General features: G+C 36.7%; 1 protein-coding gene across 1 annotated transcript; it reads right to left on the bottom strand.

The window, feature by feature from the left end:
- Positions 1–12373: 12373 nt before the first annotated feature.
- On the bottom strand, positions 12374–14870 carry LOC147272972 (G-type lectin S-receptor-like serine/threonine-protein kinase LECRK3). Its single transcript, XM_086228656.1, has one exon. It carries the CDS (start codon positions 14865–14867, stop codon positions 12498–12500), a length of 2370 nt encoding a protein of 789 aa, XP_086084782.1. The 5' UTR covers positions 14868–14870; the 3' UTR covers positions 12374–12497.
- Positions 14871–16017: the final 1147 nt, after the last annotated feature.

Genomic DNA, 16017 nt, shown 5'->3' with positions numbered 1-16017 from the left:
AGTGATCTTCTCACCAGATTCAAAAGGCTCTGCAATAGTCAAATTACTCAAGTTAGCAGTCATATGGTGTGTAGCACCTGTATCTGCAATCCATACATCTTCATATGCAAATCCAACATTATCTTGGGCAGTAAGAGCATTTAAGGTCTGAGGTGGTGCTGAGCCTTGATATGCATAGTTAGATCGATTGAAGCAGTCCAAAGCTACATGACCTCTCTTACCACAAATTTGACACTCCACCACAGAAGGCACAGTATTATTCTGAGATGTCCTATCTCGATCATAACAATTCACAGTAGTATGCCCTCTTCTAGAGCAAATCTGACATTCAGGCACTTGTCTATTTCCACCATTATTCCAGCTATTGCTACCATGATTATATCTACCACCATTGCCACCATGACTTCAGCCTCTACCACCACCATTATTGAACCTACCTCCATTGTTACCCCAACTTCTCCCAAAATTGCCATTTCTTCCTCCATTGTGTATCCAGTAACCACCACCATAGTTGTTATTTCCCCTGCCACCATTAGTATAACTTCCACCACCATTTGTATAGCTTCCTCCACCATTATAACCACCTCTAGAATAGCCACCACTCACAGGGGTGTTATAACCTGCATTTCCATTAAAGCCACCAGTTATAGTATTCCCAGAACCACTATTACCATTAGAAGCACTAGAAGAGGAGTTTCCAGTATTAGAACCAAAACCAGCATTGCCATTAAAATCAGTATTTCCAGTATTGTCTGAATACCCTGACTTAGGTACAGGCAATTTAGCCACCATAGCAGACATCATTTGATGAGAAACCAAAGCAAGATTCAGCTTTTTATTAATGTCCTGTTCAGCAGCAAGAAGCTGAGATCGAAACTCCTTCATAGACATAGGTCCCTGATGACCACGAAGTACAGCTTTCACAGGATCAAATTCATCAGACAAACCATTGAGAGCAACTACATAGACATCATCATCTGTAACATGAACCCCTACAGCAGCTAATTGAGCCCTAGCATGTTTGATTTTCATTAAGAATTTTTCAACATTATCAGCACCTTTCTACAAGGTTTGGAAATCAGTTTTAAGCTGCATAATAGTTGCTCGAGAATCAGTATTATATCTCTCCCTAATATTCATCCAAGCTTCATGGACAGAAGAGCAATCAAGAATATACTCCATAGATTCCTCAGTGACAGACGCCATCAACAAACTAGTCAAAGCCTTATCAGACTGATCCCATTCAGTAAATGCCCTATTAACCTCGAGTGTACTTATACCATCTTGATTAAGTACGAATTGTGGTGGACACACAATTGATCCATCCAAATACCCAAATAGACCATGACCACCTAGTACTGTTCTTACTTGAAAACTCCACTTAAGGTAATTAGAATCATTCAACTTCAAAGTCAAAAATGGAAATAGACCATGAATTCTACTTGCAATCGACATAGCTACAAGATTTTCTTTAACAATATCACAAAGAACACACCACTTCAAGAAACTTCAACAATACTTTCCAAGAAATCCCAGACAAACTTCAAGAACCTTCTAATACACACTACTTCACAATTTTAATACTTCAAAGAAATCATCAAGAAATCAGACAGACCCATATCATCACCATCAAAACCACTAATCAAGAATAAACCAGCCAAGAGAAGAAACAAAATACAATACCCAATCACAATTAACCTTGCAGACGATGGAGCTTGCAACTTCGATTTTAATCCCCAATTTTAATCGTCATTGCGAAGAAGAAAAGCTAAGCAAACAGCGAAATGCGAACACAACTATCAAAAGGAAGACACCAACACTGTGCTGAAGTAAGAGTTAGGATATGACCTGCTCTGATACCATGATCACGTAATGGAAGAGATGAAAAGGAAATGAAGAATCATAACCAAGGAAAATGAAGAAGACGAAGCTCTGAGTTTCATTAAGAAAAGATAAAAGAGATTACATGCAGGGAATGGACTTTGTTTACTGCTTTATACAAAATCTACAATATAGACATTTGGAAAACATTTTGTGGAACATCCAGCACCTAATACAAATAATTTACTATCATAGGCCACAAAATGGCTCCTATGAAAGACTGATTACGAGGGATATCTCATTTAAGGGTAAATAAAGGACCTTTCGTGGAGCTCACTTCACATTATAATTCGATGATCAAAGTCGTCCATGTTTTAAGTCTCAATGTAAGGATCAATTTTTTAAAAAATTGGATAAATCGAAAACAATATAATCATTTGATTAAATAGTCATAACTTCAAGTGTTTATAAAAAACATTATGTTTGTCAATTAATTTTTTCAAAATTAGATATCGTAATGATTTCCGATTTGTCTAATTTTTAGCATAGATTTATTTAAATAGAGACCTAAAAGATGGATGGCTTGGACATTGAAATACAATATAGATTGAGTCCGATGAGAGATCTCTTAAATAAAATTATTTGAGGGATCCCTCTATAGAAGGGTTCTCTCTATATAGATATATATGAGGAGCTTCTTAAGATGATCCCTTTAGACAAGAACCAAATTGTTTGGGCTATCGCACATTGTGAATCATTATCTGAATAGTGTAATTTTTAGATGTACATTTAAAAATCAACCAAATTAACAAAATCAAAAGTCATTTTTTATTATTTGATTGTCATCATGATTATTTTAGTGTTTATCGGAAACACTGTGTTCGTCTATTTATTCGGACATAATTAGATGACTAAATTTGTGATGATCTAGATTTTAATTAAATTCTACTATTAAACTTATTTGCCTAGTGATGATTTACTGTGATTTTTGTTTTATATTTTAATTATAATTATATTGGGCCATTGGGGTATAAATTAATTTCTAAATTTTATTTATTGGTGATATTTAAGTTCTTAAAATTCCTTGTTTTAAATAGTACTTATATTTTTTGTAGATCTATAGACAATTTTAGCCACTTTTATTTTGCAATTAATAGAAATCTTAGTTAAGATAATAAAAAGAAGGAAAATAAACTTTTAGAAGATGGAAGAGCTTGACAAGTATTATATTGTATTTGAATAGGAATTTATGTTAAACCTACACGTGGAGAGAAAAAAAAAACGAGGGGATGTATTCAATTGGGATTCTAATGGATTTTAAAAGAATATGAAATTTCATAAAATCTAGGTATATTCAATTCAGAATTTTAAGGATTCCAAAGAAATCCAGGTGCATTCGATTCATAATTTTTAAAGGGGATCCAATTGACCACCGATTTCCTCTGGCTTCTTGGGATGGGAAATCACTCTCTTCTCAAGCTTGATTATTGCTCAAACTCTCTCTCTCTCTCTCTCTCTCTTAAACGAAGACATAAATTAAACTACAACAACGACATTCTTTAGTGATTTCCATGGGTTGAGGACGACTGACCCACTTTCACCTAAACCTTCTTATAATTATAACAATATGAGGTTTTCACTTTGGCCTCACAATCGGCATATGATTGAATGCCCTTCCTGCAAGTGCATCGCGAAGAGAGTCTCATCCAAGCAACTCGAAGACTTTGATCATTGTTGTTTCTTTTCTTATATGTTTTCACTTATTATCTATGTGTATTGCTTATGTTTCGTTTTTTTTATTATGTTTATGAAATGAAATTTGCCCTTCCTGCAAGTTGCGTATGTGCCCAGTTTATGGTTCATGTTTATGAAATGAAATCAATTTGTGTATTGTATGTGAAACGTTGGTGCATTAACCTTTATTAAATGGTGCATTAGATCAACATAAAAAAAGTAATTTTCGGGCCTTCAAATAATTAAAATATAATATTTGACTTTTTAAAAGATTTTATTAAAATAATGACATTGGTATAATTTTCATAAATAATTGCATTATAAATTAAAAATTAATGACCACTTAATCAAATTAGGGCTAATTTAAATTGGTACAACAATATTACTCTCAGATATCACTCTCAGTACCATTATGGATACAGCAAACATAAGAATAGGAATCAAGCGACTTTATGCATCAAAATCGGAATCAGAATCACTTCATCACTGTGGAAGGCCTTACTGCAAAATAATGATTTTCTTTATGATTACAAATCAATGCCTTTATGCCTCCTCCACACTTCTTAAAATTTTAATAATATATAAGATATTGAGAGTTGTATATGAATATTTATTTGACATCAATCGGAACCATGTTTAGTTATTTAAACTCATCATTTTAGTCATATCTTGGGGTACGGGTCGTGACAAAAGTGTTTCTGATTTAGTTGATTTTAAGGATCGATGATTCTTGAGTATGGATCTAAAATGGATGATTCATATCATTGAATTGTATAGAGGGTGGTCCACCTACGATGCCATTTTATTCTTAAGGTATCCTCTTTAGAAGCTAGTTACACACACACACACACATATATATATGGGCAATGCTAGAGTGTCCTAATCTTGTGCCCTATTTTTGTGCCCTAATGACATGGAATTTCATGTCATTTTAACTATTTAATTTAATTAAATATATGTCATAATTTATTTGCCACATCATTCTTTACAAAGACCATTTTAACCTTTTATGAATTTATGTAACTCTTATCTTATGGCCTTTAAATTATAATAAATAAAAAAAATTAACTCCCCCTCCCAGTCAGATCCACCATATCTCTCTATCTTCACCTACCTGCTCGGCCCCACCATTAACATTTCTCTACTCTTCATCCCACTATCACCGTTCCCTCCCCTCCCCTTCATCAAACAATATACTTCCCTATTGCAAGGAGTAGTAGTGCAGAATCTTTCCAATTTTATACCAAGGAGAAAGGCACCATGGTCATTGTCTCATTGATGATGCAGGAGTATGCCATGAATATGAAATGTTGCGTTAAAGTATCACTGAAAACTACCGGCCTATATATATATAATGAAAATAATTGCCATACACGGATACACCCGTTGTATCCAAATATTTGATGTTGATTAATTTAGTTCTTTTAATGAGATTAGAGAATTTGGTTAGTAAAACGAAGAAATTAAGAGAATAAATAATGACAATTCCCCCACCCCACCATTTCTTCTGCCCTGCCTCCCACCCTTCTTCTTTTCCTTCTTATTCTCCAACTGCAGTGGTAACATAGAAAGATATAATAAAAAAGTTTGTGATGAAGATATAAAGTAAACAAATTAAAAATTGAAGAAATTGAAAGATGAATCAGGAGGGATTAGAGGGGTTGGAGAAAAGAAATTAAAAGAGAAATTAATTATGAATTAGAGCTAATGGATTTTGGAAGAGTAATATCGTAATTTACTAAAAATGATGTGGCAACTAAATAAGTTTATGTGGCAAATAATTAATGATGTGTATAAATTAGATTGAGCAATGATTGGGTCCTCATGTTTAAGGACCAATCTTATCCTCATGGCCAATCAAATGAGCACCACCATGAGAGAGAAAAGAGAGTTGGGATGGTGTACCCCATCATGGACTCATTTGATTGGCTATGAGGACAAAGTTGGTCCTCAAACATAAGGACCCAAGCATTGCTCAATTTAATTTGCCACATCATATTAGGGGCACATAGATCTTATGCCCTAATAGGGCACAAAACCATTTCCCTAATCAAGCTTGCTCACCATTATGTTAAGGGATCGATCATTTAACGATGAGTAAGAAATCACTTGTAAGGCTTATCCCATATTGTAATTCAATGATCCGAGCCGTCTATCTTTTAGGTCTCTATTCAAAGATCATCTCTGCAAAACATTAAACAAATCAGAAATTATTAAGTTATCTAATTTTCATCAAATAAATAGGTGAACATAATGTTTCGACAAACACTTGAAATAATGACCATTTAATCAAACGGTTAAATGATTTTCGATTTATTTTATTTTTTGTAAGAATAATCTTTGAATAGAGACGTGGCAAAAAAAATCTTTAAATAGAGACAAAAAAGATAGACAACTCGGATCGTCAATGTAAAGTGGACCCACAAAAAAAAAAGGGCATGTATAAAGAGGGGGGAAAGAGAGAGAGAGAGAGAGAGAGAGAGAGAGAGAGAGAGAGAGAGAGAGAGAGAGAGAGAGAGAGAGAGAGAGAGAGAGAGAAAGAGAGAGAGAGAGCTTTCATTAAGGGATTATTTGTGGGGTCAACTTTATATTGTAGTTCGATGAGTCGAACTGTCACTTTTAATGTCTCTATTCAAGCATCATCTTTACTTGTCAAAAACCATTAAGGCATTTAATTGTGACAAAATAAATAAACCAACATAGAATTTTCGATAATCATCGTTTAATCAAATAATTAAAAGTACTTTGTTTTGTTTAATTTGTTGCAAGGATAATGCTTAATGAAGACTAATAGACAGCTCCAATTGTCAAATTACAATTTAGAGTGGGCCATACAAAGAATCCCTTAAACACGTTTTTTTTTTTTTTTTTTTGTTGGAACCACTTAAATAAGTTTATATATATAAGAATCCTCATCACATATTCTGGGTTTTAATAAAGGATAGTTTACATACATCTAATGGGTTTAATAAGGGATAGCTTCACTTACACACCCTCATGTTTGATAAGATTATAAGAAACTCCCTTAGGTTTTGAAAATTATATATATGCACACCTTTTTCCTAACAATTAAAGGGCAATAATGTCTTTATACTAAAAAAGCTTCCTCAGTGGTTGGGTAAGAGTGATGGTCATATATAGGCTTGGGCATTGGGCGGGTAGGTCGGCTTGGAGCCCAACCCATCTTCGACTATACGGGTCGGTGAGAGACGGCTCGGGTCTTTGTCGGGGACGGGTCGGAAGCAGTCGAAAACAGCTTGGTCGAGAAAGAGAATGAGAAGACTGAGGAGAAAAGAGGAGAGAAGGGAGAAGAGAGAAGAAAAAGGTTTCCCTAAGTTCAAACCTCCTGCAACTCTCTCTCTCTCTTTCATCTGCAACTCTCTTTCTCTCATCTGCAACTCTCTTTCTCTCGCCTCACTCTCTCTCGCGGCTCAGCTCGGCTTCGGCGAGCGGTAGAGGACGAAACCTGCCACCCAAGCCGCCTTTATCGGGGTGGGTTGGCTTGAGGCTAAACGGCCGGCGGTGCGGTCGGAGCAGCTGGTCGGACGGGTTGATGCCCACCCCTAGTCATATATAGGCTTCAAAGTGGCCTGAATAGTGTTGAGAGTGAGTATCATATATACTATAGCTGCAGTGGTCCAAAAACTGATAGCTGAGAGTTATATTGATGTACCAAATTATATTAGGTGTAATTTTGATTTTGTGACCGCTAATTTATAATTTCAATATTTAGAAAAATTATACTATTGTAAATATCTTAATGAGATTTTTATTATGAGTCCAATATTGAATATATTTAAATAGTTTTATTTTAATTCCTAAATTAGGAGTTCTTTATTTTTCTTTCATTCGATTAATTTTATTTCCACCGAATTTTTGTGTAATAAGATACATGAATATGTAAAACAAACCAAGGTATGAATGAGCTATATATAGCAAATTTCATGAACTAGCCGTTAAGAATGTTTCACAATTTTTTGAGAAATTTCAAATTTTTTTTGGAGTTACATTTGCTAATAATTTTTTCAAATTAAATTAAATTTTGGTCGTTGATTAAAATCCAGTGAGCACGTAATCTGAGCCCTAGATCTAGATGCATAGAGATGGGACCAATGTATTGTTGTCATTGTTAGCCACTTGCCCTGCTTTCTCTCCCTCTCTCTCAATCACGTGGCGGTCCCCACTTGTGTTGCTCTCAACACATATAACTTTCAGCCAAACCCATGTATAGGTTTGGGTTGGCCACTCACATGAGGTTTACACTCAATTTCATGCCCACTGTAGGGAAAGTGATACCCATATATGGGTTTGACACTCAATTTTCAGGCCCACTGTGGAAGACCTCATGAACAAGCCATTAAAAATGTTTTAGAAATTTTTGAAAAATTTCGAATTTGTTTGGAAATTTGCTATGATTTTTAATAATTTTTTCAAAATAAAGTAAATTTTGGCTGTTGATTAATGTGAAAATCCAGCAGGCACTCAATCTGGTCTCTAAATCTAGACGAGTGGAGATCAGACCAATGTCCTGCTGTCATTCTCAGCCACTTGCCCCACTTGCGGTCCTCACTTGTTTAGTTCTCAGCCCATATAGCTCTTAGCCAAACCCATATATGGGTTTGGGTTTGGGTTTGGCACTCACATGAGCAAATGACACCCAATTTTTTGGCCTATTGTAGGGAGGGTAATACACATAGATGGGTTTGACACTCAATTTTCAAGCCGATTGTGGAAGACCTCAGAATCCCTCGCACATGTCCCAATGGGTCATCAACGCAGCAGACCTCTAATTCCCAAAGATGGTCATAACCACGGAATAAAATTTCAGGTTTCGAGAAAATTTCGATGGAAATTTCGATAGAAATTTTGACAGAAATTTTGAAGATTTTTAAATTTTAACAAAAATTCGACGGAAACGAAAGAAATTGCTATCAAAATACGGAAATTTTAAATGAAACTTTACCATATGTTTATTTAACATATTATCTACTACATTGATAAAAAACATTGACGAAACCAAATTATATGGTAGGTTTCATGTGATATGTGATGAATATAATGCGCGCTGGAGACAAATACAGTTAAATAAAATTAGTACAATGAATAAATGAAATTAATATATTCATATTTTATAATTCATACACTAAATCCTATATACTATATATACTCTAATACTCTTTATTCTTTATAATCTACACACTAAGATATTAAGGTTTAGCCGTTTAGGCCCTTTAAAGTATTTTAATTATTTTTATATATAAATGTATTAGGGTTTAGGGTTTAAAAACAACTAAACGAAATTCCAAACTTTTTTTTTTTTTTTCTAATTGCCCAAAGGCCCCAAATCTCATTCCCAATTAACAATAAACTTTTTTTTTCCTCTTTTTTTTTTTTCTTTGTCTTTTCTTTCCTTTGTCTTTTCTTTCTTCCTTTCTTCCCGTATCTCTCTCTCTCTCTCTCTCTCTCTCCAATTGTTTTCCCCAAAAAATTAGACGTCATCCGGAGGCCAACAACGACGAGAGTACCACCAAAAGGCTCGTCTTCTTCTACTCTCCCTCCTCGTGTCTCTCTCTGTCCCAGATAACCGCCGATCATGGCGAATCGAAGCCACAGGGCTGATGGCCACTTCGGCGGATATCTACCTATCCCGGTGAAGTTGAGATGCCGGGCCTTGTGGGTTTTGAAGCTCTCGTCATTTTGAACATGTTGGTGGCCTCTGATTATTCATCGGACCACTGTACAAGGCGTGACTGTGTGAGGTGAGGCGTGAGGGTTAGCTGGGTTACTGCTTTACTGGGTAAGTGAGCGAAATTTCGACGAAATTCATCTCAAATTCAAAAAACTTGGTTGTTAGAGTGTTCGAAATTTCGCCGAAATATTCCGAAATTTTGTTGAATGTGTGTTAAAATTTCAGAACCCCTACAAAACGAAATTTTCGGTGAAATTTCGCCGAAAATTTCAAAATTTAAACCCTTGCATTTAACCTAAAAGAAATGAACTCCTTGACCTATTTGATCCAAAAAAAAAAAAAACCTTATTGACCTAAGTCTTTAAAAAAAAAAAAAAGCAGATTAAAGCTATCAAAAAAAAAAAATCACAAAGTCATCTCCTTTTATCTTTTTTTTTTTTTTTTCAATATCTCTATTATCCATTATCCCCTCAGATCTGGAACCTTCTCCATAATCCATTAGCTCCATTAGCCATTATCTTCTTAAACCCACCACGTACAAAAAATCCAAACTCATACCACTACACCCAAACCCATCATCTTCAGTTTCTCTCTATATCTCTCTATGTTTAAGCTTAAACATTCCAACAGATCCCTCACCTTCCAAATCCAAACACAGATCGACCACTACACCCAAACCCATCACCAACTACGACGACGATGATCGTTCGATTCCCGTCGATCGCGGCTCCGATAGATCCTCTCTCTCCGCTGCGACTCTGCTCCCAGCTTTTTCTCAGGTAGTTGTCATCTGGGTTCTTCCCTCTAGTGAGTTGCAGATGTGTTTGATCTGGACTGAGAGGAGTCGAGAGAGAAAGAGAGTGAGCTCGGTGAGGGTGTCGGGTTGAGTGAGGCCAAAGCAGTGAGCGAAATTTCGTAGAATTTCGATTATTTTCGATAATTTCGACGAAATTTAGAATATTTCGGCGAAATTCTCCCGAAAAATTGATGGATGTGTGATAAAATTTCGGTATCCCCAAAAATTGAAATTTTCGACAAAATTTCGCTATGGACTTGTTTTGTGATAACAAATCTGCTATTGATATAGCACATAATCCTGTTCAGCATGATAGAACAAAACACATTGAGATTGATCGACACTTCATTAAAGAGAAACTTGAAGCTAAGATTATTAACTTCCCATTTGTGAAGTCCGAAGATCAGCTTGCAGATGTGTTGACCAAGGCCGTAGCAAATAGGGTGTTTTTGGACTCACTAGACAAGTTGGGCATATGCGATATATATGCACCAACTTGAGGGGAAGTGTTGGTGTGAGTCAACCCATGTGGTTATTGTGTAATTATTAGAATTAATTAGGAGATTTATTAATTCCTGTATTTTAGTTATAGACCCATGTATATAAACCGCACTTTGTGGTCTTAATCAATTAAGCAGAAATAATATTGAAAACCCTAAACCTAAAATACAGGAATTAATAAATCTCCTAATTAATTCTAATAATTACACAATAACCTCATGGGTTGACTCACACCAACACTTTCCCTCAAGTTGGGTCTTCAGCTTCTAATGCTTCTCTTTTATGTTTAATTTCATCAAAGCTGGAGGGGCATAAGTGAATTTGCCCTGGTCTAGTAACTGTGATATCACGCATAAGAAGGCTTAATTATCGATTTACCACCCAAAACTGTAACTCATTCCCACTTTACCACCTGAAAGTTTTTTTGTCCCAGATTACCACCTGTAACTTACATCCGTGTCCCATTTTACCTTGTTCCGTCAACAATTCCGTTAATGCTGACAATCTGGCCGTTAATACTGACGTGGCGCGCTAGATGTGCGCCACGTGTCACATCCTTTTTTTTTTGCTTTTTATAAATTTTGAAAATTAATTAAAAATAGCTCTGAACTCAGAAAAATACACGAAAAATTCCTACGGACTCGTCTTGACTAGTACTAATTTAATATAAGGTTAAATTACCAATTTGCCCTCTAAAAATTTCCAAAAAAAATTAGAAAGTCCAAATTCATTTCTAAAAAAATTAAAATAAATTTTCCTCTATTAAATAAATTCTAGAATTTTTGTAAACTCTTAGACAAATTCTCAAAAATATTTTGAAAAATTACCAAAAGCCTGTTTCAGAGAATTATTTCGAGACTTTACAGAAATTCTAGAATTTTTCTAGAATTTTATTTTTCTCTAAGACCGAGAGGTCTTTTGGGTAGCAAGTGTTCACGAGAAAGGTATTTTTAGTTTTTAGAAGACTAACGGTGCAGACCTCATATTTTTTGGAGTTTGGAAGATTATTCTATGAATTTCCAAAGGGTCTAAAGTATTTTAATTTTCTAGAAATAAATTTGGACTTTCCAAATTTTTTGGAAATTTTTGGAGGGAAAATTGGCATTTTGACCCCATAGTAAATTAGTACTAGTCAAGACAAGTCAGTAGGAATTTTCCGTGTATTTTTCTAAGTTCGGAGCTATTTTTAATTAATTTTCAAAGTTTATAAAAATAGAAAAATCAAAAAAATCAAAAAATACAAAAAAAGATGTGACACGTGGCGCACATCCAACGCGCCACGTCACCATTAACGGAATTATTGACGAAACTAAGTAAACTGGGACACGGATGTAAGTTACAGGTGGTAATCTGGGACAAAAAAACTTTCAGGTGGTAAAGTGGGAATGAGTTACAGTTTTGGGTGATAAATCGATAATTAAGCCCGCATAAGAAACATAAACGTTCAACCACACCTGCAACTTTTACTTGTTTCAATTCGTGACAGACAGTACAGAGAGAATCTCATTCTTCAACCTTTTTAAAAATTTTTGACTTTTGACTTTTATGCTTCAACCAATATGCAAGGGTGCTGCTATTTAGCTCCAACTAATTCAATTTTTTTGTGTTTTTTTTTTTTTTTAGGAGAACCGAAGTTTTATTGATGCAATTAAGGGCTCACTACATCAGCGAGAAGGAGAGAATCTAACCACAGAGGAGTCTCCCCAATCCAACTAGTTACAGAAGAACAGCTCACAGTCACAGCAAAATGTGCCAATGCATGTGCAACACAATTACAAAGACTTGGATTATTAACAACATTTCAAACTAGAAGTTATACAGACACTGAAGCATGCATGAAATTCTTCATATATAAAATGATCAATAAGACAATAACTAAGTTTTATTACACGAAATATATATAATCCAAGGTTCAATGAATAATCAGTTTGCTGAATACAAACACAACTAGTTAATTTAGATGGCACTGAGAAAAGAATTTGGGCAGGGAGGGATTGGGATGTCCACAGTCCCTTCCAGCATAAGTAGAACCTTCTTCATAGAAGGGCGCAGAGATGGGTCATCCTGAATGCACCAAAGTCCCACTTTAATCATCCTTTCCAATTGTCTTTTGTCTGTCGTCTCTTCCTGATCTGTACCCACTAATTTCCCAAGCTCACCACTCTCAAAGCAATGGTAGGCCCATTCTTCCAAGATAGCTTCCTCCTCAGCAAGATTCCAGTCCACATTCCTTCTACAACATATGATCTCCAGCAGCACAATTCCAAAGCTGTAAACATCTGCTTTAACTGTTATGGCCATTTTCCTATGCCACTCTGGTGCAACATACCCCTTGGTCCCTCTTATCCCAGTACAGGTTCTGGTTTGGTCTGGCTTCAGCAGCTTTGCCAATCCAAAGTCAGCAATTTTGGGGCACATGTACTCATCCATCAGTATGTTTTGCGGCTTTACGTCACAGTGAATGATCTGCGTATCACACTCTTCGTGAAGATAAAGAAACCCTCTTGCTATGTTGCGAGCAATTCCCATTCTTTCTTCCCAACAAGGTTGGCTTTGAGGTGTGAAGAGTATATCAGCAAGTGACCCATTGCTCATGTACTCATACACCAAAACCTTATTTGGTCCATCAAGGCAATACCCGAGTAATCGGACTAAATTCCGGTGATGGGTTCTCCCAATCACTTTCATCTCAGTCTTAAATTCCTTTTCGCCTTCAGCTGCGACTTTGTCTAGCCTTTTCACAGCAACTAGCTTTTGGCTATTATTCAAGATCACCCCTTTATAAACTGTTCCTGAGGCACCTCTACCAACCTCTTCCTTGAAATCATTAGTCATCTTCTGTATCTCTTCATAAGTGTATGGCCGCAAAGCCACATCCTCATTCCATTCAACATCACCATTCCTGAGAGCACTCATCTTTGTGTATGTCCACACATTATGTTTCCATAACACAATTACAGAAATCACCAATAAAATGGACCCAAAAGCAGTAAATGAAACTCCAATAATCAGGATGTCACTTCCACCTTTTTTCTTGCTACCTGTTTTAGTTTCAATTACTGGATTTGTAGATGATTTTGTAGATGTACCTACCTTGGTGAGAGCTATGCTTGAATAAGACGAGTGTCTCCTTCCAAATCTCAAAGGAAGCCTCTGCTTTGTGCAGCTCCCATCGTTGAAAAGCGCGGCTTCACAGTTGCAATCCTCCAAGCAGGCTTGTTTGCAACCTTCTTTGTCCGGTATTGCCAAAGTCATATACTGCTCATTTTCAAACGTTGTGCTGTCCACTTCCTGCATGGTATATGTGAAATTTTCATCCTTGTATTTGCAAACATCTGCAACAAAATTCCTCTCACAACCTGAAGTCCGATTTCCCAGCTTGACAGGTTGGAATCCTGGAAGGCATTTACAGTCAGCTTCCAGATCCATTGTGGAACAGTAACTATTTAATCCGCATAGACCTTTAGGGTCACACTTATCTTTTGAAGATGACCATAAAATTGTCCAGTTCCCATTCTGTTTCAAATTATGTGAATACAGACGAAAAATCCCATCTGCATCAATTCTCATAAGATAGATCAATTTTCCTGATTCAGCAGTAGGAAGACCTCCCTCCGTAATGTTCTTGATGTTCGAACCAGTAGTGTTGAGTAAGTAGAGATGGCCATCAACATTAAAATTTAGTGTCACATTGTCTCCACTCCCAGCAGTACCAGATGCATAGTAAGCATATGCACCTGTGTCTGGAGTATCTACAGGGTACTGAACAAGGTTCCCATCATGTTGCATTTTGAGACGGAAAATACCCGTTGAGTGATCCGTTTCGGATTTACTGGAGAAAAGCTGTTGCCCAGCGGACAGGCGTTGTTTGGGCAAAAGGGTGTCAGTTGGCTTCTCAAAACTTTGCCATACTATATCCCCATTCGAATTGTATAGCACAAAATTGCCCGAATCAAGCATGGAAGCTGAAGAAACAGACTCAGGAGAAGTTACCACTGGAGTTTTCCCTTCCGTGGATTGCAAGGCAAGCCCATCATTTGTGAAGAGCAAGGTGGCATTGTTGGATGCTAGTAACGGCTTGTCTCGATTTGCAGTCCAAACAAGAGTCTTCTGGGGAATTCCAGCAAGCATTATGCCCACACCATAGCCATTGCCTTGATTGTAGAATCCAAAGGCGTATAGACCAGAATGTGACAGCCATGAGGAGTTGGTGGTGGGTGTTAAATAAGAGCCACGGCTTATAATAGACTGTATTTGTTGTTCTTCAGCAATAATATTAACAAATGCAAAGGCAGCATGAACAAGAAAGCAAACCATAAAAGCCATTGAAGAATGAGATGATGAAATTGGCATTCTGAGATGATGCATGGAATTGGTTGAAAAATATGAATCCAGGTACATGTTCTTTCTCTCTCTGTGGAATAGTAACCAAGTGAAGTCGTTCAAAATTGGGTCCAGCTGCCACCAAGGTCCTCACAAATGCTACTTTTAATGATCTATGTTACTTTTAATGTTCTCATAACATTGCACTTTAATTGCAGGAACATTTCCTAGCTCTTTCCAAGCCAAGTTTTCTTAGGAGGGATGAACGTACTTTGCCAAAAAGACAAGTCAACATTGCCAAGGCGTACTGAAAAGTGGCAGTGCACTCGAAAGTACGTGATGGTTCCATCACGTTCTCATGCGTTGACGAAGACTCTTGACTCTAAATATCTTGACTGTCTTTTTCTTCCTACATTAATAAAAGTTTAAATATATGATTCTGAATGGACAGAACTAGCTTCTAACATTATCGAAATTAGTTAAAGTAATAGCTCCTAACATTATGCACATTACGCAAAAGATCAAAGTTGCTTGGGATAAATTTTGAACAAGTGTGGGGAATTAACGATATATAGTTATGAGCAAATTACAATTTAGTACCTCAACTTTACATGTTGTTTCAACTTAGTACCTCAACTTTGAAAACTTGCAAAAAAGTACCTCAACTTTCATTTTGTGTCAATTTAGTACCCCCACTTTGAAAACTTACAAAAAAATACCTTAACTTTCATTTTGTGTCAAAATAGTACCTCCGTTAGTTTTTCTGTCAAAGTTGTAGGGGTATTTTCGTCTTTTCCTTAAATTTTAAAAATAATAATTTTTTTTTTGAATAAAAAAATTTCTTAAAATAAAAAAATTTCCCCAGCCCGCCCCCATCTAACCAAAATTGAGGGGCGGCGCTGGGTAGGGCGGGGGGGAGGGAGGTGGGTCGGGGCTGGGTGATTGGGGGAGGTGGGTCGAGCTTGGGTGAGAGGGAGGGGGTGGGTCGGCACTGGGTTGGGGAATGGGGCGGGCTGGGCTGGGTGGTGCGACGGGGCAGGGGCTTGGGGGAGGGGGTGCAACGGCGGCAGGGGGTGGAGAGTGCGACGGCGCTGGGCTTGGGGTGAGGGGGTGCAGGCGGGCTGGGCTGGGGGGTGCGACGAGGTTGGGGCTT

Source organism: Dryas octopetala, unplaced genomic scaffold (genome assembly GCF_963921425.1).
Source record: "Dryas octopetala unplaced genomic scaffold, drDryOcto1.1 SCAFFOLD_73, whole genome shotgun sequence".
NCBI classification, from domain to species: Eukaryota; Viridiplantae; Streptophyta; class Magnoliopsida; order Rosales; family Rosaceae; genus Dryas; species Dryas octopetala.
This window is presented reverse-complemented; position numbering and strand designations above follow the sequence as displayed.